The following is a 22,434-nucleotide window of genomic DNA, read 5'->3' as shown; positions in this document are numbered from 1 at the left end:
AGTAGATATTTGTGTCTCGAGATCAGTTGTAGTGGACTATATTATGTGTCTTACGAGGTTAGAAATAACGCTTGTTCTTGTTTATAAAAACTTTAATAGAATTAGATCTAATTTAAATGTTGGAGGTTCAAATTTTGGATTTAAGTACTACAAACAATCTTTTGGAGTTTTCTAAACAACAAGAACAAAAACGAATCTAATATCGCTTGGTACGTCTAAAGACAAGTTTAGTAAGACGATAATCCTAACTAACAAAACCTTATCTGATGAAGAAACAATAGTACACGCTGTTCCCAATCAGAATTCAACTTGACCTCAATGGTATTAGCCAACTTTCCTGTCATAATGTCCAACATATCGACTACATCAGTTTCGCGAACAATAATCTTGAGTCTGACCGGTCCAGTTTGTTACTTGCACTTTCTATCCGTCGATATGTCAAGGGTAGCCGGTTCGATTCTGGTCACGACCTAGCAACCGTTTGTGACGGGGTTCGAAGGAATCTTCATACAATGTGGCTTAGATAAGTTAATATTTTTTTGTCTTCTCATAATAATATCTTTTGGGTTATTTTTTGTGGGGCGTTCCAAAACTGGTACATATATGTTCCTGAAACGTGTTGGACTTCAATGTTTCGGTGTTTTCATTGTTGTATTTAGTGTAGATCTTGGCTTGGCTACCGGAGTTGCAGCGTGTCAAACAGTTGTTAGAGGATTATTCAAAAAAAAAAAAAAAAAACTGGAACGGGATTTTGACATCGGGATGTGAAGCTTCATGAAGTTTACAAGCATTAATATCCATAAAATTCTTTCAGTGATCAATTCATTAGTTACGGCGAGAGATTGATTTCAATCGGAATGTGCACAAACTTGCCAATAGATGTGGCAATATGCATGCATGTGTGTTCGTCGAGTAATAAGTTGCTTGTAAATGTACTCAATTGCATGTGATGTTTAGTTTTATTGTTCCGTTGAATTTTATGTAATTTTTGTTTAAAATCCCCATTTTATCACCAAACAGGCTCGCGCTATATACCTAAGGAAAGTGTAGCAGCGTAGATAAGTTTCGTTCAATTAGTATTGATCAATACTTAATGGTCATCTATCCCTCGTCAGGGGGTCCCCGTTAACTTTAGATTGATTCAATCGGAATGAAATTATTCTTGAAATTCCTTGGATTTCCAATCAAGATGGGAAATCAATTTGCAAAATTTAGACATCACAATATTTCATTAAAGGTGTTGTGAAATAATTGAGAATGGATTGTCAATGCAATGTTATTGTGACTGTAATGGTGATGAGCACAAGGTGAAATATTGCTCTTAGCAGAAAACTTAAAGGTAGTTAATCAATTTAGGTATGAATCTTATAGAACTGATAGCTGTGATTGCTTATTCCCGGGTACACCAACTCGTTGGGGAACCGGTTCAGCAACAACATTAGCTCGCGATACTATTTGACGCAACGCTTAATTTTAATAGTTTCAACGCGGTGAGGCTTGTAGCGGTAAATTGTAGGAGCATTTTTCTCGGCACGTGCCCAACAATAGTGGCGGCTACAACGATAGAATCGATGGTGTGAGGTAACTGCACGCAACTATCGATGCGCCAAAAATGCGGTCGACACAATGTCTTGGAGAAAATTATAAACTAGCTTCGCCTCAAGCACTATTCAGTCAGAGCATTGCTGCTTTGTCTTACATAACGCCCTATGACAACTGTAACATTTCACTGATCAAGAAATGGTCCAGCTTCTTCTGACTGGCTAGTTGCATCGATGAATGACTCTTATTTCCTTTCTTGTAATATAACGCAGTATTTATTTGCAATTATATTGAAATTGTATTTTCACTCAATCATCACACACTCTCTGCCACATTTATTTGTTCTTCGTGACTGGCAACTATTAGAAAACGAACGTATTAATATCGATAGCACGTTGGACTTTTGTTGCGGACTTGCGGACGCAGCGAAAGGGAAACGACTAATACACGAGGAAAACATAATTGTTTGTCCGTGTTTCATAACTGTTTTAGGGCCTGATATGAATCAAGTTTTAAGTCATGAAGTTACCATTTAAGTAAGACAAAACATTGCTTCCGTCTGTAGTTAGTCACGATGTTTTTCCCTAAAACGAAGCTTCTGTTAAGGAAACAGATTTTATGACTGTCGGAGTGACGGCACGTTCGTTCCCTTGAAACAAGGCTCTATTAAAATACTAACGACATTCATTTTGTGACATTTTAGTACTGAATACGGCATGGATTACTAATTCTTTATTCAGCTGGTTTTACGAGTTGCTTAATATTTTATTAACACATTTCATGTTCCTAGATGATTTTATGCAGTAAAAATGCAAATAACTGTGTGTTATTTCGTAGTGTATAAATAGATTATACATACGACTGCCGACGACCCGAACCTTTGTATAGCTGTAGACAGTGATAGTGTTGCCAATAATAGCTAACAAAATTTACGTAAATACCTATAACAAAGCTTATATCATTGATTTCGTCAGTTTGGTTAGTGCATCTTTCGCGGAGAAAACGTTAAAAGCATTTCATAACAAAGTGACATTGGATTAACATCAGTGACATTAAGTGCCAGGGTCCGGGTTCGAGCCCGAGCCCAGCACCGCGTCACTGCGAACATAATCGGATATTTATGTGCGTCTTCGAATTTTGTAAGCATCACTTTCGGCTTCAACCAGTTTCACTTTCCTGCCGATGACCTTTAGTGGAATGCGAAGTGAGATAACGGATGAATAAAACATCATAACGATTAGTTATTGCCACTTATCGGCATCCCGTAATATCGGCACTGTAGCACTTCTACGTACTTACAGCCGAGCGTGCATGTGTGTGCTGTATTGTTGAACCGCATGCAACATATACACTTTCTAGGCACATCACTGCAGCAACTCGAGGGATTTAACCTTTATCTATTGCTCAGTAGTGTTTCGCAACGGCTGTAGACTCAGCGGGAGAATCCCATTAATTACCGTGAATGTGGTCGGCTGCAGCGAGTGACGTGGTCGGCTCTTGGCTCCAACACTCGAATGGAACGCAGTTTTTTGACCTTGGCTCTTTCTATGCCCATGATCTGCGGTGATCGTTACGAAACATTACCACGACGGAGCGCCGGCACAAATGACCACAGTAACACCACGGTGTGTGAGTTATGATTGCTAGACGAGAATGTAGCCGGTGAAGTTGACCATTATAATTTATTCTGAGCACGTTTTCAACAAAGCTATCATTGCGGTCAGCTGTTGACCCGGCGACGCGACGAGCAGTTGCGTTAATTGTCTGTACATACTCATTGATTGACAGGTTTAATAAGTGCCCATAGTTGCAAAGTATTCCGGAGTAGGAAGTGAACTGAGCCGTGTAACTTGAGTCAATGATCGCTATGATAATTTGAAGAAGGTTTTCATTAAACATTCGATACTTTTTGTCAAGCTTTAAAAGAAAAGGGTTGCGCCGTCAGTCACGGTAGGTACCGACGCATGAACGGTTCCTGTTTACGAAACATGTTTTATGTGCTGGCATTGTGGTAAAAGTTGATTTTCTGCTTGGGAAGCGTAGGTATTTGGCAAGAAATACTTGCACCTTGTCGGGTTTATGAGCTCCCAATGCCGGGAGGAAAGGAGTGCGTATAATATGAATGGGTGAATAGGTAGCTGTTTGTGTGTTTGTTTTTCCAAGTTCATGTTGATTCACAGTGTGGATTATACATTCTCGTGCAGTGCAATGGCAATATTTCGGTGTCAGCGGCGGACAGGCGCGGTGCGTGTCGCGGATACCACACTTTGTGATTCCGGGCATGCGGCCTGCGTGATACTGATACCCAAGTGGTCGCCACTCACTCGACCACTAAACTTTATTTATAACCCAGGTTTACTTCATTTTTATGCAAAAACCCATTCTTAATTTACATTGTTGGCTCCACGCATAAATAATGCGATACGACTAGTTTGCAATATAGGTGTGTTTCTTGTAATTAATTAAATAGCCAGTTGTTTAAATCACAAATTCTATGAAATCTTAGTTTAATCTTCGCTTGAGACCTTGAGAGTCGTGTCGCTTGAGACTGAGCTAGGGGTTCGAGACTTGACTCTATGACCCACTGACATTTAAAATTGCCAAAAGTGACATTTGCATTATAAATAATTATATTATGTACACATGTTGGATCATTAGAATTTCATAAACGGCATATTTTGGTCGGCAGTTTGTAGTTACCTAGCTGCAAGTTGCAATGTTACGATTTATGAGTCGAAACAAAAACATGCATCAACGTAATCTATTGCAATGACCTGAGGTTGATTGTATTATGAACATTACATACACACACTTGTGAATAATTATAATTATGCCGTAATATTAGATAATCACTGTACATCTTAGTAGACGTAACATTATGAACGGATCAAAGAAAACAATTATTAAAACTCCGTACAAAATATTTGCTCTGAACAATAACATTTTATCTTCGTTGAGATTTCGTACTTCCTGCCAGATTAGTTCAGAAAATCGTCTATTGTTTATTATTCAGACATGCACTTATCTGTGTTCATTGTCTCCGTGGATTGTGTGTCGTAGATAAAGTGTGAAATAAGCTGGTAGTGACAAGTACGGTAGCGTAGAGTCACGCCGCCGTCCCGCCCCGCCCACGTCATCGTTCACGGTGTCCTTTAACTAGAACTACATATAAATTTTTCATGATCGTAATCCAACTTCACCTAGGGTTGACGAACCTAAGTACCGTAGCGTACGCTCACCTTTACTTATCATGATACTCACATAATCCGTGACAGCTACGGAATATTACATAGGATCACGGATCACATACAATAGATACCTATCTATTGTCAAATCGAACTTCTTAATCAACCATATTACTCATGCCGAGTTAACCTTTCCATGTCTTTCACGGATACAATTCTATTTGGATGAGTCAACCAAGTATTTTTGATTCTGTGCACCAATTCAGCTGTTTAATACAAGATACCTAGGTATATGACGATAATTTTCGTGTTAGACTTGACGCTGTCTATGATTTTCTCTTCTCAACGTTTATCATTATTACGTTGTCATCTTGCGGCTTATTCATCGACATGTAAACACTAGAGCAATCTCGTGATTGTCGAATTTGAAAGTAAGCTGTGTAAACTTATGCGTTACCCTTTCGATTTCGTTTCACATTCGCGTATGTACGATCCGTCACGATCCATGATGATGTGCCCACTTTTTGGTTTTAGTTTGGACGAGTAAATGTCAAAGGCAGGCCACGAATCGTGATTCATCAAGCATTGTATAAGCACCGTGCTGAATTAGTTTACATGATAAAATGTTTGGCGTCTCTTTCAATTCAGTGGTGAATAAAGGAGCGAGCATGAGTAATAAATAGGCAATTGATTACGCGCACATATTTGCCCCCGTGGCTACGTTCACCGGTGACCTCGAGGCTGCACGAGAGGCAGACCAGACCTTGTGCCAGGACACGGGTGCACTCCGAGTGTCGCCGACGTTGTCGCCGGCTCCATTCACGTGCCGCCTTTAGGAAGTTCAGAAATGCTCTTGAAATATGAATGCTCTCAACAATTCTATGCGCTCCCTCCAACATTAAGTTTAACAGGTTCGCTTTCCGTGTTCCAATAATAGCGTATCATTAAATAATTTCGTTTCCTTGAAACTTCTGATCGATTTGATTCATACTTCTTTCGAATTAGGTTAGATAGCGAAATCGAATCCAAATCTCGAAAATCGTTTGAATAACAAATTGGATTATAATAACAATTTTGACGTCGATACCAGCGCGAACTATTTCAATGTTAGATTTACGAAATTCCAACAATTACTCGAAAACTTAGAGCCATTATGGAACAACGCACAATGCGTAACTGGGCTATAGTAAATTTCGAATGGCAAGGACTTGCGAAATCCACTAAATATTTTGGGCAAGCCTTTCTCAATCATATTTGCGATTTTTTGTAACCCCGAACGGCGATCAGCGATTAACAGCTTACTGTACATACAGCACTTTCTAATAAACATTGCAGATATTATTTGCAATTTGTTTACTCGCAGCGTGTCGTTACTACACTTACTCCACTGAGTAGCGACAGATGCGTGACTTCTACTAATACAATCGATTGATACGTCTACTTTAAATACAATGAAATGTATTGCGTGTTAAATGACAAATATTACTTAACTAACGTTTAATGAGAACCAGTTGGTTATGTAAGCCTAGTGTCGGTATAGTGAAAATATTATTATTCAGATCCGGGTTTCTCTGACTCACACTAATTTTATATTTTACGTATAAATGTGACATTTGACAAATGCTTTAGGGTCAATATATGAGATGTCTCGATTGAATTTTATTGTGCGTAGCGCACCATGTGGCCGTTTCGGTATAAATAACCGAACGTGTTTTAAATGTTATTATAATACCATTAACATTATTAAAACGCACGAATTATTATAATATTACGGCATACTTAAACAACGCACGGCTATGTAACTTCATCGCGTTCTAAATACTTGATACATACATATTAATTGCTTATTTAAAATGTTAAACGCACGCAACTACTTAGCGGCTTTTTGGTAAATTATCGCTCATTCATTTTATTAACAAGAGCTTTGGTACGACGCTTATAGAAATTCAGACAACAAAACATGAGGTTTGGATAGTAGAATCTAAGGCAGTTACACTACTAAAAAATTCAACTTTAAGATACTTGCCAATGAACATGAATTTTGAGCATAAGTACTCTGAATCAGTTGTCTCGGTTACAAACCGCAGCTCTTCAAGACACGTACGTACCTATATACCTATAGACTTAAGGAAAAACGAGCTTAATATTTTTTCTCAGGAACAAAGACATTTATATTTTTTTGTAAGTTATATTTTGATACGGTCTCGTTGAAGCTCGAGTTCATTCCGGCAGCCGCGAGTATTGTTCATATCCGTTTGCACAAGGTATCGGTTTCATCGGCCGGTATTTATTACCCTGACACAACGCAATGACGAAATGAACTCATTTATTTCCACTGCCCGCTCTGCAGTTACTTACTAAAGTCAATGAACGATTAAATAAGAAAATTCTTCATTTCCTTCGTATTTTTCTTAATCAAATTAGTTTTCGTAAGCATTTGCGTGTGTGGAAAGCGCAAACGTAAATATCCAATAGAGTGTAATTTTATCAACATGTTGAGTAGATCGAGCAAGCAGCTTTTAGATTTGTTTTATGAAGAATTAGGTAACACAAATGTCTAAAGCAAATTGATTACGTAGATATTATTTGGATCTTTAACCTATCGTCTACCTAAGACCTTAGGTCACGTTAAGTAACTGAGTAGTGTTGTAACATAGAACATCTCAAGATATACTTAAGAGCAAATCAATATGCTTGACTTTATAGTAGGTAGATATGAAATACCGCATCTAACCTTTTATATTTTCAGCAAAAACTGACATGTGATGAAACCGCTAGGATTTTTAAAGCTTGCCACGACTTGAATAAAATCGTTCAAGTAATTTATTAAAGTAACATTGACGGCATCCGTTATCATCTATGATGTGTGTGCATATCTGTGCGTGTCCTTTGTGGAATGCCAGCGCTAAACGCTTGGTATTCGATGTAACCACGGAGCTGCGCCCACGCCGCGCTAGCCCAACGTGACGCCGGTACTTGAGAACGTTCTCAGGACGGGGCACGTGCCTCGAATTAAACATTTCAATACAATATCATGCATTGTATGTATGTGTCATTCAATACCACTCACTACTCAGCTTTATTGAGTAGCGAGCTTTAATGCCAATTTGATACGGCTGTTATTGCAACAGTTGTTTTTATACCAACAGATCCGTGACTATCGAAGAATTCAAACTATTTAGCACAGATTCGTTCCACTTCTAGCGCCAAGTATTCTTTAAGTTCATATTTTTGCTACATACGTTTGAAGTTAAAAGAGACTTAAGAATGTGGAAATATTTTCAAGCTACATACTTTTTATGGAGATTCTCAAAAAATGGTTTTGCAAAAAATATGCAGAACAACTTTTGTAAACTCAAGGTGAGTCGCGTAAAGCTGACGTACTCAAAACCTGTGTAGACGCAGGAAAGAATCAAGTGGAGAGCGATTATAATACAATTTGGCACGACCTAACGTTACAGCGGCTCTTACCTAACTGCTTGCAATCGAAATTGCAGTTAGGAGATGTTCCATGCGCTTGCGCACCTATGCAAACATCTCGTAATCTGTGACTTGTGAGCTAACTGCACACGCTAATGTCAAAGTGACGGATTTTATAATGTTATACACACTGCTATTTGTTATGCAAACGTAATTGTTCGGGTCTATCAGTCTGTGTTGCTGAAAAAATATTTTTATACACTGCAATATTATTTAGTTCGGCTGGTTCTAAACTGATATTATAATTTATAATCTCACATTCTAACCATAAGAGCTTTTTAATTACCATTATTAGTATAACCTAGGTTATAATTATGTTAACTTGAAAGGATACGGCTTTACCTAATTACATAATTATGTGAGCTCGACATCTGAACCTAATTGCAAAATTCACATCCGTGAGGATGAATGTCATTTTACGACAGCAGCGCCACCATTTAGTCACTATAAAATCATAATTATCTGCCTTGATCTTTAGTGACATCGTAGTAATTATAAATACCTTCTATTAAAGCGGTGGTACACCCAGAGATGTCCTCTTTAGAAATTGTTTATGCAAATCAAATGTTGCGCAGCAGATTTTCGAAACCGAGTGTACTACAGCTTAGTTTTTAGTATTCCGCTCTTAAATGACAAATTGTTTACAAAAAAAGAAAGAAAATTGTATTCTTTATTTTTTTGTAGGTAATTTAAACTGAGCAGATTGTGTTTGGTTTTTTCTGAATAAAATTGATTTCTTTTCCGGAGTTGGAGTTTATATTGTGTACGGATATTTCAAATGGAGTTGGTAGTTTTTTGTGTGGATGTTGAACAAGTTGATAGTGGTACTTTATATGAATGTGTGGGAATATGGGCCGTCCCTGACCCCCTCCCGGTTGGGTTCCGAGCTCCCACGGCTAACAATCACCACTTTTGTCCAAATATGTTGTATGTACCTGCATAAAGGCGGTTCAAGATTTCCTCCAAACCCGTTTTTCCACCGGACTTCTGAATATAAACAGCCTACTTCTACATGTTTAATGTGACCAGTTTTATTACAGGAAAGTAAAACGAATAGTATCTTCTAATGGTTGCTCGTAAGCTTAAAGTCTACTAAAGAAGTAGCAAGCATACGGATTACAGAATTTACAGACAACATATATGTATGTATTATATCTTACAGCTAGTTCTGATATTCAGTCACTTTTCAATGAAATTACATAGCTAGTCTGCAGGTTGTTGCAGGTAGAATTGTACAGGCATTGTTTGTTTTATAGATGAAAACAATTGAGATATTGTGTATTTTATGCATATTATTATGATCGGAATAACAATACGAAATAAAATATATTCAATTTTGTTGGTATAAACGATTTTCGTCGGCTCCATGGCCAATTCAACAATGGACCAAGTTGCCATTTAGAGGTACCATTCAGTAAACTTAACTATACGTATAACGAGTAAGATAATTAAAATATATGAGCTTAACCTTGCATCTACCATCCGTCACAGTTGCCCAATGTTTATGTGGTGTAAGTTTGTATACAATAACTAGAAGCTATGTCAGATATTCATTATCTTAATGTTGAATGTTCACACGATCATTATAAACCTCCTAGAATGTATGTTTGTAATTATAAAGTGTCATTGCATTACGATTTGTTTGATGTCTTGCGTAATTGCGACCGACAGTCCTATTAAGAGTCACTTTGTTCCACAAATCTTGGGATTTTTGAGACGTTAAGAAATATTTAGAACCGAGTTTCAGGCATTCGAGACAAGAATTCCATCATAAAGCATGAGAACATCCTTTATTGAGATATTGTCTAAACTTATGTGTGGAAAGTGAAACAATGTAGACGAACGAGTTGCAGACAAGTTTAGTATTAGTAACATAGATATGCAAAACTTGTTTTTGCTGGGAGAGAGTTTAACCTTTACCTCTGCGGTGGTATTTAATCAAAAGATGGTAATATTGCATGCGATGAGCAGTGAAAGAGTTGGCGGGCAATACTTTCTTGTCACGCACAGATCTCACAATTTCCCGGGAGATTGCACCGTCATGCTGTGGCTTCCTCCGGTGCACCACGCGCCTCGCGACCGCCATCGGAGGAAGCGTGGGGTTGCCGAACCCAGATACAATCGAGTCACGAGCGTTGACTTAGCACAAATGATGAATGTGCTGACGCTAAAACTCGACATGCTGCCTTTTTTATTACATAGAGGGTTCTCATAATTCTTTACTTTCTGCAAATTCCAGCATACCTTTCTACCTTATCATTAACAATTAAAATATTTAGAAACCTAACAAGAGTGAACAAGTTTGACATGTAATTAGTTGGCGTTATGAAACGATGTTTTCTATCGCGTAAACAACGAGTCTGCTCAGGCGCACGCTATAAAAAGAAACGTTGTGCAAAGTTTCAGGTGGAGTACAATTTGTCACAGCACTTAGACAAAGGCCAATCTATTTTAAACTGAATTTGTGATATATTTTAAGAACATAAGGTGTTAACCTTAAATGGCTCTGAACATTGTAAACAAAAATAAAATAACATTTTACCTTAGAGATTAAATAATAATTTAAATATAATTTAGAAAATAAAACATAACACTCTTATAAATCTGTTATGCTACCATTCTAATACTTATTAGATATTACGTATGTAGAAGTTTACACATATACATTTGTCTATAAGCACTAGCACAGGTTCACACGTCTAGGACCCAAATAGTGCAAATAGACAGATATGCCTTGAACTTTCTGAACCCTTTGGAGCACGTTGCGATACTCTGCAAAGTTTAAAGATCATGAGAGTATTCGTGTTGTATGTAGCCGATCATAAGCTACACCGTACATTACTTGTGGAACCAGAATAGGCGGAATATCCTTGATTACAAGAGACTAAGTTTGTTCGCATGGTGTGAATAAAACTAATGTAGTGGCTACAGCGGAGACTAGTGTCGCGGTATCATGTCTTTGTGTATCGTTCCTGTGTTACGCTCACCTAGCCTTGCGCTCGCGACCTTACATCTAGTGAAATTGAACCGGTACAAATGTAGGCACTGATCTGGTTACACTCCACTGCGGAATTGAGGCTGCATTTATTATCTCAATCATTTTCCATAATATTTATGTAAGATTAATTTAGCTCAACGATGTTGTGTGACGTCAAATGGACATACAGGAAATTACGTATTGTTATTATGGAAAGCGGATATTCAAGTACAAGTTTTGCTGGAAGCGGCTACACCTCTTTTACCACTTTATCACCCAGCTTAAGTGCGTACGATTCTTAAATATGGATATTGTAAACTACATCCTGTTCGCATGAAAGCAACAATAAAATGTCATATTAAGTGATTTGTGGTGGATATAATTTAAAGTAATTGTTGCCTGTTCTGCATCGAATATATAAATAGCTAGAGATTGCAAAACTTCGATTGTTTGAAGTATTGTACTTACACAGTACCTATAGGTGTTATTGTCCACTCGGTATTCACACTAACCTTCAAGTAAAGTGACTGCTGCATCGCAACCAGTCATGGTCGGTGTACCGCATTCACTGGCATGCGTTGTCACACACTTCCTCGCACGCAGTGAAATGAAGGTGGCCTAATGCGATCCGATGGACTTAATACTAATATAGTGCCGTTCGCTAGTTATCCCTCAATCGGTTTCCGTGTGCCGTCGAGGCTCACAAGAAATTTTGCGGAAGCTCAAACACTTCCGACACCGATAATTGGATTTGCCATTCGATTAAGTAGCCGGGATATGATTCATTGCACTTTTTTTGCTACAGTGACATGTTGACAAAAGTCTAATGCACATGGTCATTGACATTTTTATGAATAATCCTATTTTTAATCAGATACGTGTATTGTTTTTGCTATCTGCGGTACTAAGACAGGGTGATAATCATATAGCATATTAATAATAATCGGTATTTTTGGATAACATAAGACGGCTTACTCGTAAATTACTGGTTATTGCGCTGACGAATTGCTCAGTTCTACTGAGCATAATGAATACTGAAACTAATCTATTGATTGTTGATTTAGACACTGGAAGTCACGCTATCTGAGAGTACTCTCGTGTAAGATACAATCTCGATGCGAAAGTGCTCGTCAACGTCATTCGCAGTTGCCTCATCGATCGACTTGCACTTGCGCTGAATCGAAATGCGTAATACACCCACGTTCTGATTTTCGCCGCCATTTCTCACGACCACATCACTTTTGCAACATTGCAATGTTCGACAATGCTTGTTTTGTAGTCATCTAGATGTATTTTCTCACAACTTCTTTGCTCCCCATCGTGCAACTGTGCCAGAAATATCGATAGCTATGCAAATTGATTACAGTTATGAAACCAATCATGTACAAAAAGTGTGCTAATATAAACCGTACATACTCGTGATTAAATACGTCAATTTAAACATACACATTACAAACGTTCATGTAACAGCTAAAGTGTGTTGGTAGACAAACAATACCCACTTCTGGAACTCAGTGATGAAATTGTTGGTGAGTCAGAGTTCCTTGTGCAGGGTCGCAAGCTCGTGCCTCGTAGGCGCAGCTGCCAGATGTCATCTTGCTGAGTCACGGGCCACTGACTCCTATTCTGTACTGTAACGAACTTTCGTAACTTACCATGCTGATGGAGATCTTACGTATTCCATTTCTTTGTTACAGATGCTTGTTAGTGTGCACGTTCTACTCGGCCTTCGCCGAAGTAGACATCATCACGGAGCCTCGGCCCGGTGAGGAATACGTGCTGGTCAGTTCAGGCCAACAGACTCCTTTAAGAAACTTCGAAACATCACACAAAATTCCCGAAAAGCACCCGAATCACAGAAACTTTAAACAAGATGACAGTGAGAAGATTGTCAAGAAGTTGCACAGCGGTAAAGCCAAACATGCGACTGAAGGTATCGTTGCTATCGAAGAAGACAAGAAAGCTTTGTTCAGAAAGGGGCTGAAGAACAAAGCTGAATCAATCGAAATTGATGTTCCTGTGTCAAAGCTGGAAGACATTAAAATTCGGGAGAACTTGAAAGATGTCGAGACAAACCCTAAAATGGCGGTTGCTTTAGAAGCGATGTCTGAATCGGGAAAACTAAGTAAAACAGCGGGCACTACCACCCAAAAGCCTATCCTTACTACTGCCCCGCCTTCCACTACTCAAGGGTACGACTACATTCCAATTAACTTTGACACAATTGATGACATCAACAGTGGATTACTATCGTCAAGCGTCAACTTAGAGACTGCGGGTTCAGAACAAAAACCCCAATCCAGAATCCAAATTAAGAAAGGTCCTAATGGACAAGATTACGAGTATGAATACATCTACTATTACTATGATGAAGATGAAGAAAATAAAAAGGAAGGAAAAGGAAAGGAAAGGTCTTCCTCCACCACTGCCAGTCCTGTACACAACGCTCACGATGGTCCCGAGAAAGTTGAAAGCGAAAACCACATCGCCAACGAAAGCAAAACCAAGAATAAGTACAGTACTATCGACAGGACTGGAACTACAACTGCAGCTACTCCAGAAATACAAAACGAAGTAGTTCCAGCCACCACACGAGGACGCGGCCGTAGTCGCACCGTCGCTCCTGCTCCAGTTTCCGAAGAAGCGGAAGAAGATATCAGGTATTTTTTCTCACACTTCTATTATCGACACGGTACACCCAATAATACTGCACATGCACATACTTTGTTATAGAATGTACATTAAATTAAAATTATTATGATATTTTAAGCGTTAGACTGCCATCAAGCACACGTTTCCCGCCTCGCGGTCGTAACTTAGCATCAGCTTCTTCCACAACTTACGTACCTGAAGTATCATCCGAAACAATTCACCGCGGACGATCACAAAGCGACAATGTAGCCGATGAATCAATCGGTCAGACCAGAAGCAGGACCCGTGCGCACATCAGGTAACTCACTCACAAACAATGTCACTCAAACACTTTATAAAACAAATATTATGTAACAACGTCTTCAATAAAATACTTAACTACCATTACAGGCGCCCGAGCTCGGAACTTGTTGACTTGGACAGCTTCAAGACTCACTCTGGAGATATTCCATCCCCGTCCCAGTACAAGGAGCCACCAAGCAGATATTCCTCAGAGAGCCGCACCACCACAGAGGAAGTACCAGAAACGACACCTGTTGCCAAAGAATCCACATATGCCAAAGAGTCTGCCAGGGAAGGCCACAGCTTATCGTCGGGCATCAGATACCAGGAAATCTTAGATGACTCCAAGCTCCCCTCCGACTACAAAGAGACCACAACCTACGAGCAGGACACCACTGAGTACACAACAATGACAGCGATGGAGAAGGTGGCCCTCGACCTGTATGCGTACTTGGCTGGCGAGAACTTGAACAATGACATTAGCCCCACAAATGAGGTTAGCTTCGATGGATCTACAACTGTTGAGGATGACATGTGGACAACGACAGAAGAGATGAGCACTACAGAGGAAGCCACTACCCCTACAACAACAACAACGACAACAACCACTACCACGACCACAACCACGACCACCACGACGCCGGCCCCCACCACCACCACCCCAGCTGTGCCCACACGACCCTCGAGGTTCAAGGGTCGCGCTGGCGCCCGCACCCGCGTGTCTACCACCAGCGCCGCCACCGAAGCGCCAGTAGAGACCTCAACCAGAGTGCGAGGTAATCATGCTGCTTTCGACCACTTGTGTAATATGACTAACCGCTTCACCATGAACTACATAGACAGATCCAGTTCGAGATTCTCGACGCGACTGGCGAAAGTCCACTACTTGGTATAATTGAAACTAGTTAATTGATTCTAACAAACGCGTGTGAGCAAACTGTAATTTTTCATTGGAATTTGAATGTACAACATATAGTTTGATGCAATTTCTTTTGAAAATGAGCCAAGGATATACGTAACTTTCACGAATTTTAGAACCGTTTAAATAACCGAAAGTAGTGAAATTTATATATTTCAGTTTCACTATCCGTCACCAAAATATTTCATAACTGTGCCAAGTGTTTTACTCATTACATAATTAAGTTTATACAAAAGGAAAACAATCATGCGTTTGTTGATTCTGGACATTTTTTAGAGTTCATTTAAACAAATGTAGAAGACTGCCATCGTTTCGCGAATCTCTTAGAATGCTTACTTTAGATATTTATGCTGTTGCCGTACCACTGCGAAAGTTATGTTTATTATTCATTTGTTGCTTTGCGAATGTTTTTGTAGCGAATATGCATTTTATGCGAATTACTTGATATTGGGTATCTTGTATAAGTGGGCGTACAGGGCCTTGTACTTGTAAAGACATACTTCTCTTACATATTATTATGTATGTGTTAGAAGTGTTGTTTCTCATAATGATTATTTTTACACGTTTTTACTCCGATGACAAAAGATTGGGAAGAATAGCACGTCTCAATGCTCTTGCGTCATTATATAGCACACAGCACTGTTTGTCGGCCGATACGTTATGATAAACGGTTTTTGGACAGTGATAACGTAACTGTTTTTTTTTCTTAAATGTTTTTTTTTATTATTCATTTAGTTATTTATATTATATTTATTTAGCTTTGCTTCTGTAACGTGGTTATAGTTTGCAAGAGAATAGTTCATATAATTCTTCTTTTTTTGAAAAAAGAAAAAAAAAGTAGTTTTATAACGAAAGTAAATAAGTTTAACCCAACGACATCTGTTTTTAAACATGTTATCATACCAAAAATAGCCCACAAAGGTACCTTGATCTTCACCGTGAACATGTTCTTATCATATCATATGATACTGATAAGTACTAGTTATCAAGAACAGTTTTTTTGCGTCTTGTTTCTATGTCGTTAAATATTTGTTATAAAGCTGAAATCACATAATATGATTGCTATTATACAACTTAAAACATGTATAAAAGACGCTTAAGTGCTTAGAAGCTTAATTTCTTGTCAATTTATACTTAGTTATCCAAACAAGGCTTAGGTTTAAAGACTGATTTAAATTTCCAGTTAGTCAACTATTAACAGGAATTAATACAAACGCAAGTTTTAAAGTAAATGAAATGTTATTTACTTTTAATTAAATTAAAAGCTAACAAATCATACATCCTCTGCCCCTGCTACAAAAGTTAGGTAGACCAGTTACTAGAAGATATTTAATGATTACTTAAACTATTGCTCAGTAACGATTGTGTATCGAAAACAATTGGGTATAAATACTCTGAGTATGGCGGTTAGTGTAATCACAGCTTAAGTTTAATAGAATAATTACTAAGCGCCCTTATCTATTCAGGTAAGGAATATTTGGTACCATCGCTATTAGGTATAGCGATAAACATAGGTACTAAATGAAGCAAATAACCACGTTATCATCAACACAATCAATTAAAAGTACAATGATACGTGTGTGTTTTTTCCATGACCTATAAGAAAAAACATCTGATTGTCCACGAGCAAGTTTCTGTAGTATTGTGTAGAGTAAATAATCGTTTTACATCAGATTACATAACTTATGTAATTACTTCATAGTTACTACATACTAGGAACAACATGCAGTACAGAGTATTACAGGTTTTTTTTTTAAATAGGCGTGGATCTTTAATAGGTTATTGAAAATTAATTTTCGTTTTATCTTCTGTAGATAGTCTTAATAATTGGTATCAAATTGTAGTCTGTGTTATGTATAAAACGTAATATGAACGTAAGTACATAATTTAAAAGACATTGACGTAATTTCGTTAGGAATTCTAACAAGTACAGCTCGTTGGCCATGACGCGGCAGGCGTTGGTAATATCGACAACGTTGTACTAGACTGACCGACATTGCAATTCTAAATGTACTAGTTATACATAGTTTTACACTCAGTCTTATTGTACTAGGTATATAAATGAGTGAGTTTAACCAAAAATCTCAAACTGATTAAAGTAATGAGCAGAGTCCTAGAACCAGTGTCATGTCTAGACCTTGAATCATCTGAATCAACCGACAACCAGTGCTGGCAATTATATTCAATAGTTTCTTAAGGCTTTTCTTCATCATTGTCATGTCCAGAAATATGTGTTATGTTAATGTCGTAGGTATGCATTCAACATGTGTGTTTTTCGTCAGGTCGCTTCGGCAAGCCCGGTGTAGGACGCAAGACCACTGCTGCCGGCAGCAGTTCAGCCCCAGCCGCAGACTCCTCCACACCTGCAGCTCCAGCAGAGAAACCGGTCTCACAGCCCAAGGTCTGCATCCATATTCATTGACCCCTTACTGCATAATCTAAGTTAATAGCTTTAAGAGCGACTGTACTGTTTTGCATTGCGAATTCTGTTAGCTAAATACTGTGGTTAAGTTCGCGTTACGAAATATCCATTAGAATGTTTTGATAAACTCAAATGTTAATTATTAGGACTCGTTTTATGATGTGGTTTGATTTTATCGGTGTAGCAAAAGTGCCATAACACTTCGATGTTCGTGGCATTTTTGTTACTTTGTCTTCGTGCGTTAAATGAACAGCATTTTATTCCTTAGCAACTGTACATTTCGAATCTTTAGGTACTTACAACATGACATTTGTCATACAAACTTGCAACAAACATGTCCTTAATAAAATCTGAGTTAAGTTTTACTTTCGTTTTAGTTACGAAAGTGCCACAATTGAATGGAAATAAACGTACGATAAAATCAAAAAGGCTAATTATAAAATGACAGTAACAGACATAAATAAGTTAAATTGTACACCGAAATGCGAACAGTGACCTTAAATTGGAGGTGTTCGTGTATTTATGGTCGGTGTTGGTTGTTGCAGGCGTTCGGTGGTCGTCGTGGCCTGTTCGCTGGCCGCACCAGGCCTGCCTCCACCTCTGCCGCCCCCGTCACGGACGAGTCCGGCAGCACAGCAGCGTCCAGTGAAGCTCCAGCACCCAGGTAATAATCTACAAAATAGATCTAAATTCCTTTCAGGTGACTTTCAGCTAAATTGGATCAAAAGTCGGTGCTGATCCCAACCTTATTTGGAAAAGGCTAAGAAAATAAAAGTTCGAGAAAATATGTACCTATATATGTAGATAAAATCAAAAAGGCTAATTAGTATGTATAGGCATTATATGTATAGATGACCAGAAAAGTACCGTCCAACATTTTGAATTAAGATATTTTAACGTTCTAAGGGCGTTTTATCAAAACATATCAACGGAAAATACATCATGCTGTCCACATTCAATTAGTCTTTACTGCCAGAAAAACATCAATATTATCGAGTTGGTTTTTGCCTAACAATGTCTTTGTTAGTTTTACTACAAATATACTGACGGAATTCATTGACCGACTTTCAGACCCAGGCTACGTCCAGGCCTGAGGAGAGGACCTTCCACCACCAGCACCACTGCTGCCGTCGCCAGCTCTTCAGGTGAAGACAGCACGACACCCAGCGCCAGCTCCGGAGAAGTATCTGAGACTACACCCACTCCCTCCAGAACTATTGGGTAAGTAAATATAAATGAAAGAACATAGAACTTATTCTCCAAAGAATTTGGAACCTTAATGATACAGTCAAAGTCAAAGTTAAAATTATTTATTCCAAATAGACCAGGAAGGCACTTTTGAACGTCAAAGCAAATATCTAGTGAAGCTATTTGCTCGTTCCAAAGTGTAGATTCCTATGCAGAAGAACGAGCAAGAAACTCCATAGTTTACTCTTTTTCTATCAGATTCACAATACAATTCTTGGTTACATTGTTTCGATTGCTTTAACTATGTGAGAACAATGATCAAGTTGATCTTTCTCCACTAATGTCATATTTCTGCTTACTTAGACGTGGACGACCTGGTGTGAGACCAGCGTCCCTCCGTCCCGGACCCAGGTTGAACCTCCGACCCAGCCCTCGCCTGAGAGGTGTGAGCACCGCTCCTGAAGCAGCCGTCTCCGAAGCACCCGCTGAGACATCAGCCCCTGAATCACCCGCCACTGATGCGGATTCTGAGGTAAAAACTATAGTAGCTTAACACTTTGAAAGCCGTGATGGTCACAGGTGACCGACGTTAGCGGACACTTAAGAAATACAACTGTATTTTCCAGATCTCGGAAATTTGAGTGGATTTGATTCACTTTTTTTAATGAATAAAGACCCAGTAATTGTTGTCCCACTAAGTTGTCCTACAGTGGATAATATCTAGATTCTCCAACTTATTCCATCTCCATCCACAGGCTTCGTCCCCAACTCCCGCGCCCGAGGCTCCCCGCAGCAGTTTGAGAGTTCGCAACAGGCTGCAGGTCTCCCCCTCCCCCAAGCCCCGTGCTCCAGTGACTCCTCCTGCGCGTCGTGTGAACCCCCTTCTGAAGAGGAAGTTGGGTACTTCCACTGAAGTAAGTCCAAATATTATTATTTATTATATGATAACCGTGGATGTGATAGATAAAAGTGCAAATATAAGATAAATACGATTAGACAAATATTAACACAAAGAACATAATTGATTAACAAAATCGGGTGGGCTAAACAAACCAAACCTTGAGCTGGAGTATTAATTTGATGAAGATATCGTCACTATTCATTCCGTCCCATACCAAAGACAGATTGGTAACAGGATTTTCATCAATTTTGCTTATCTGCATTTTTTGTATTGCAGGCAACTACAGAAGCTCCTAAGAAATCAACTGAGGCGACGGAAGAGAACACCAGCGCAGAGCAAAAGAGTGAAGGAGAAGCTGAGACAGAGCCTACTCCAGCGGAGACAACTCCTGCGCCACCACTACGTGGGTTGGACGCGCTCATTGCCAAGAGGCGCGCGGCCGGCGGCATCGGAGGCCGACCTGCCAGACCCGCCCGGGGCATCTACCATCCCAAATAACCACCCTACAATTACTAATAATCTCTGGTTACATACAAAATGACATAATGTTGAAACTTAGGATTCTTTCTTGATTGTAGCATCCACTCCAGTACCTCGGCCACCTTACAAAATTTATTCATCATATCCGCTTTTATTTAAAAGTTTTCTTCTATTAGAAATTATCAGCTAAGTTCAGCATTTATGATATGTCATTAATCTTAGTCAATTCATCCAGAAACTACTTAGGTGTTAGCATCTTTCGTCTACGTACTATCTGCCTAATATCAAACATTTTTCTATTGTAGTTGTAATGTGTCTATAAATAGTATAAGTTTCTTATATTTTTTCTTGACTAGAAATGTGCCTGGTGGGTACTCTCTATTTAGTATCCTTTTTATTTTACAAGTGTTATGTACATATTAGTAGTAGATAATGTTACGAGTAAGAACGGGATTCCAAGTACAGGGAAATCTCCGAAAATTCAATATGAACCAAATCATTTGATTAAATGATGATTTTTCCATCTCTATGTATAAAAATAGTGTTTCTCAACATCAACAGTACCTATATAAACGTTTTCAAGACATTCTAAAGTTACTCTCTCTCTCTCTTGAATTAATTTCTGTAAAGTGAATTGTAAAAACTATTATTTAAGAACGATTGCGAGATTACCGTCAAGCTTTGTTAAGCAAGCTATCAAAGTGTGTTATCTCTGAGCAATTTAGATTATGAACTATTCATAAATTGCCTAAATAGAGTAATATTATTATATCATGTTTTTGACTTTTCAAACACGTAGACATTTTAATAGAATTTTTGCCGTACTTATTTTCGTGTGTATTTATTATTGATTGATGATTGGCGATAAGTTGTACTAAATGTATAATATGAAAGTTATGTAGTCGCCGTCTCAATCACCTCGATACTACTCTACACGTCTGCTGAAGCACTGACTGCTAGTGCCATCGTGATATATGTTTTTGTATCTTTCGTAAGTGTGATAATAAAATTAATAATTAAGATTATAACATTTGAACTGTTTTGTTTTATTTTTATATTCCTCACTTTACTTACAGACACACCTTCATGCCATTGATATGTCATGTAATTGATTGTTTTTGTTTCACTGCCTTCGTATAAGTGGATAAACTTAATGTGACAGATAGTACACACATACAAATTACGTTCTTAATTTAAATTCATCTGGGACGTAGCGGCTATCCACACATTGTGAAACAGGCCCTTAGTGTGATACAGTTATTTAATAATATTAGATATATGCGAACCAATTAAGGATCCTATTGGAACCGTAACTTAAGGACTAATGACTAATAATAAATATTGTTATTAATTAATGAATACTTATGTAATAGATACCACTCTCGCTTTAACTCAATATTCGATTTACAGCGAGTACTATACCTATAGTAAGTATTTTGTTTACCCCACATTATATCCCTTGGACCTACAATTTATGAATCTGCAGTTCACCACATCAAATAAGTACGGTACTGAATTTCAGATTCTTGAAAATTATTTTTAAGGAGTTTCTGTCAATAAGTTTGACCCACAGATTTTGGAATAATATCTGTTCAACCAGTACAGGCCAGCTTGCTATCCTTGGATCACCCCCTTCCCAACTAGCTGGAGGGCGCATTACACTATTGCTGCGATACGATTGATCCCATAGTTCGTATCCTCTCACAAGCCGCTGGCAGACCATAATACATTTATTACCATTACAACTCCTACTCTTCCCGCGGGTATCATAAGAGTCGACTAAAGGACTTACGTTTACTAGACTTGGTGATATTTCAAAAGTACTTAGAATCAAATGATTTGGTTTAATTGGAATACCTAAATGATTTGACTTTGACTTAGATATGGCAGCAGCGCTTTCCACCTGTTAATGTCGGGGGGGCTTATCATCAAACGGCGGACTGTCATGGGCTATATACTATTATTATATAAAGAGGAAATTCTTCTTTGTTGGTTAGCATTCATCCATGGGGAACATATCTTGTTAGGGAGTAACATAGAATCCTTTTTTCTATGAAACACGCCGGTAAACGAGCAAACGTATCACCTGATGGTAAGCAATCAGCGCCGCCCATGGACACTTGAAACACCAGAGGCGTTACAAGTTCACTCACACAAGAAACACGACGCAAGCGTTGTTTCATGTCGGTTTTCTGCTAGGCCGTGGTATCACTCCGGTCGAGCCCATTCGGTCCTCTAGGTCCTCAAAAGCGTAAAGTTTTCAATATTAATAAGTTACTTCAAAACATGGACGCCTTACCTTAAAAGAAGTTGGTAGTTGATGCCTCTTACTATTTTCGTGGTTACAAATTGTTGATCAAACTATATTTGCTATTAAATTTCTAAATTCTTTCTCAGTGTAATTAA

General features: G+C 38.5%; 1 protein-coding gene across 6 annotated transcripts in view; it reads left to right on the top strand.

Annotated features, from left to right (window-relative positions):
• Positions 1-21,064, top strand: part of LOC118262265 (uncharacterized) — a 29,303-nt gene extending 8,239 nt beyond the window's left edge. For 4 of the 6 annotated variants that reach the window (XM_035573461.2, XM_035573469.2, XM_035573478.2 and 1 more), the window contains exons 3-11: positions 12,882-13,844; positions 13,955-14,134; positions 14,227-14,894; positions 17,320-17,438; positions 18,005-18,123; positions 18,531-18,680; positions 19,011-19,179; positions 19,403-19,561; positions 19,825-21,064. In XM_035573461.2, coding sequence (XP_035429354.2) covers positions 12,882-13,844; positions 13,955-14,134; positions 14,227-14,894; positions 17,320-17,438; positions 18,005-18,123; positions 18,531-18,680; positions 19,011-19,179; positions 19,403-19,561; positions 19,825-20,046 — 2,749 coding nt within the window. In that variant the 3' untranslated portion in view covers positions 20,047-21,064. The remainder of the gene's footprint in view (positions 1-12,881; positions 13,845-13,954; positions 14,135-14,226; positions 14,895-17,319; positions 17,439-18,004; positions 18,124-18,530; positions 18,681-19,010; positions 19,180-19,402; positions 19,562-19,824) is intronic. The other 2 variants (XM_035573497.2, XM_050704592.1) reach the window with 1 other exon arrangement.
• The last annotated feature ends 1,370 nt before the right edge of the window (positions 21,065-22,434 follow it).

The sequence above is a fragment of the Spodoptera frugiperda genome, chromosome 25 (assembly GCF_023101765.2).
Source record: "Spodoptera frugiperda isolate SF20-4 chromosome 25, AGI-APGP_CSIRO_Sfru_2.0, whole genome shotgun sequence".
Taxonomy (NCBI): domain Eukaryota; kingdom Metazoa; phylum Arthropoda; class Insecta; order Lepidoptera; family Noctuidae; genus Spodoptera; species Spodoptera frugiperda.
Note: the sequence above shows the minus strand (reverse complement) of the source record. Positions and strands in the feature narration are given on the sequence as shown.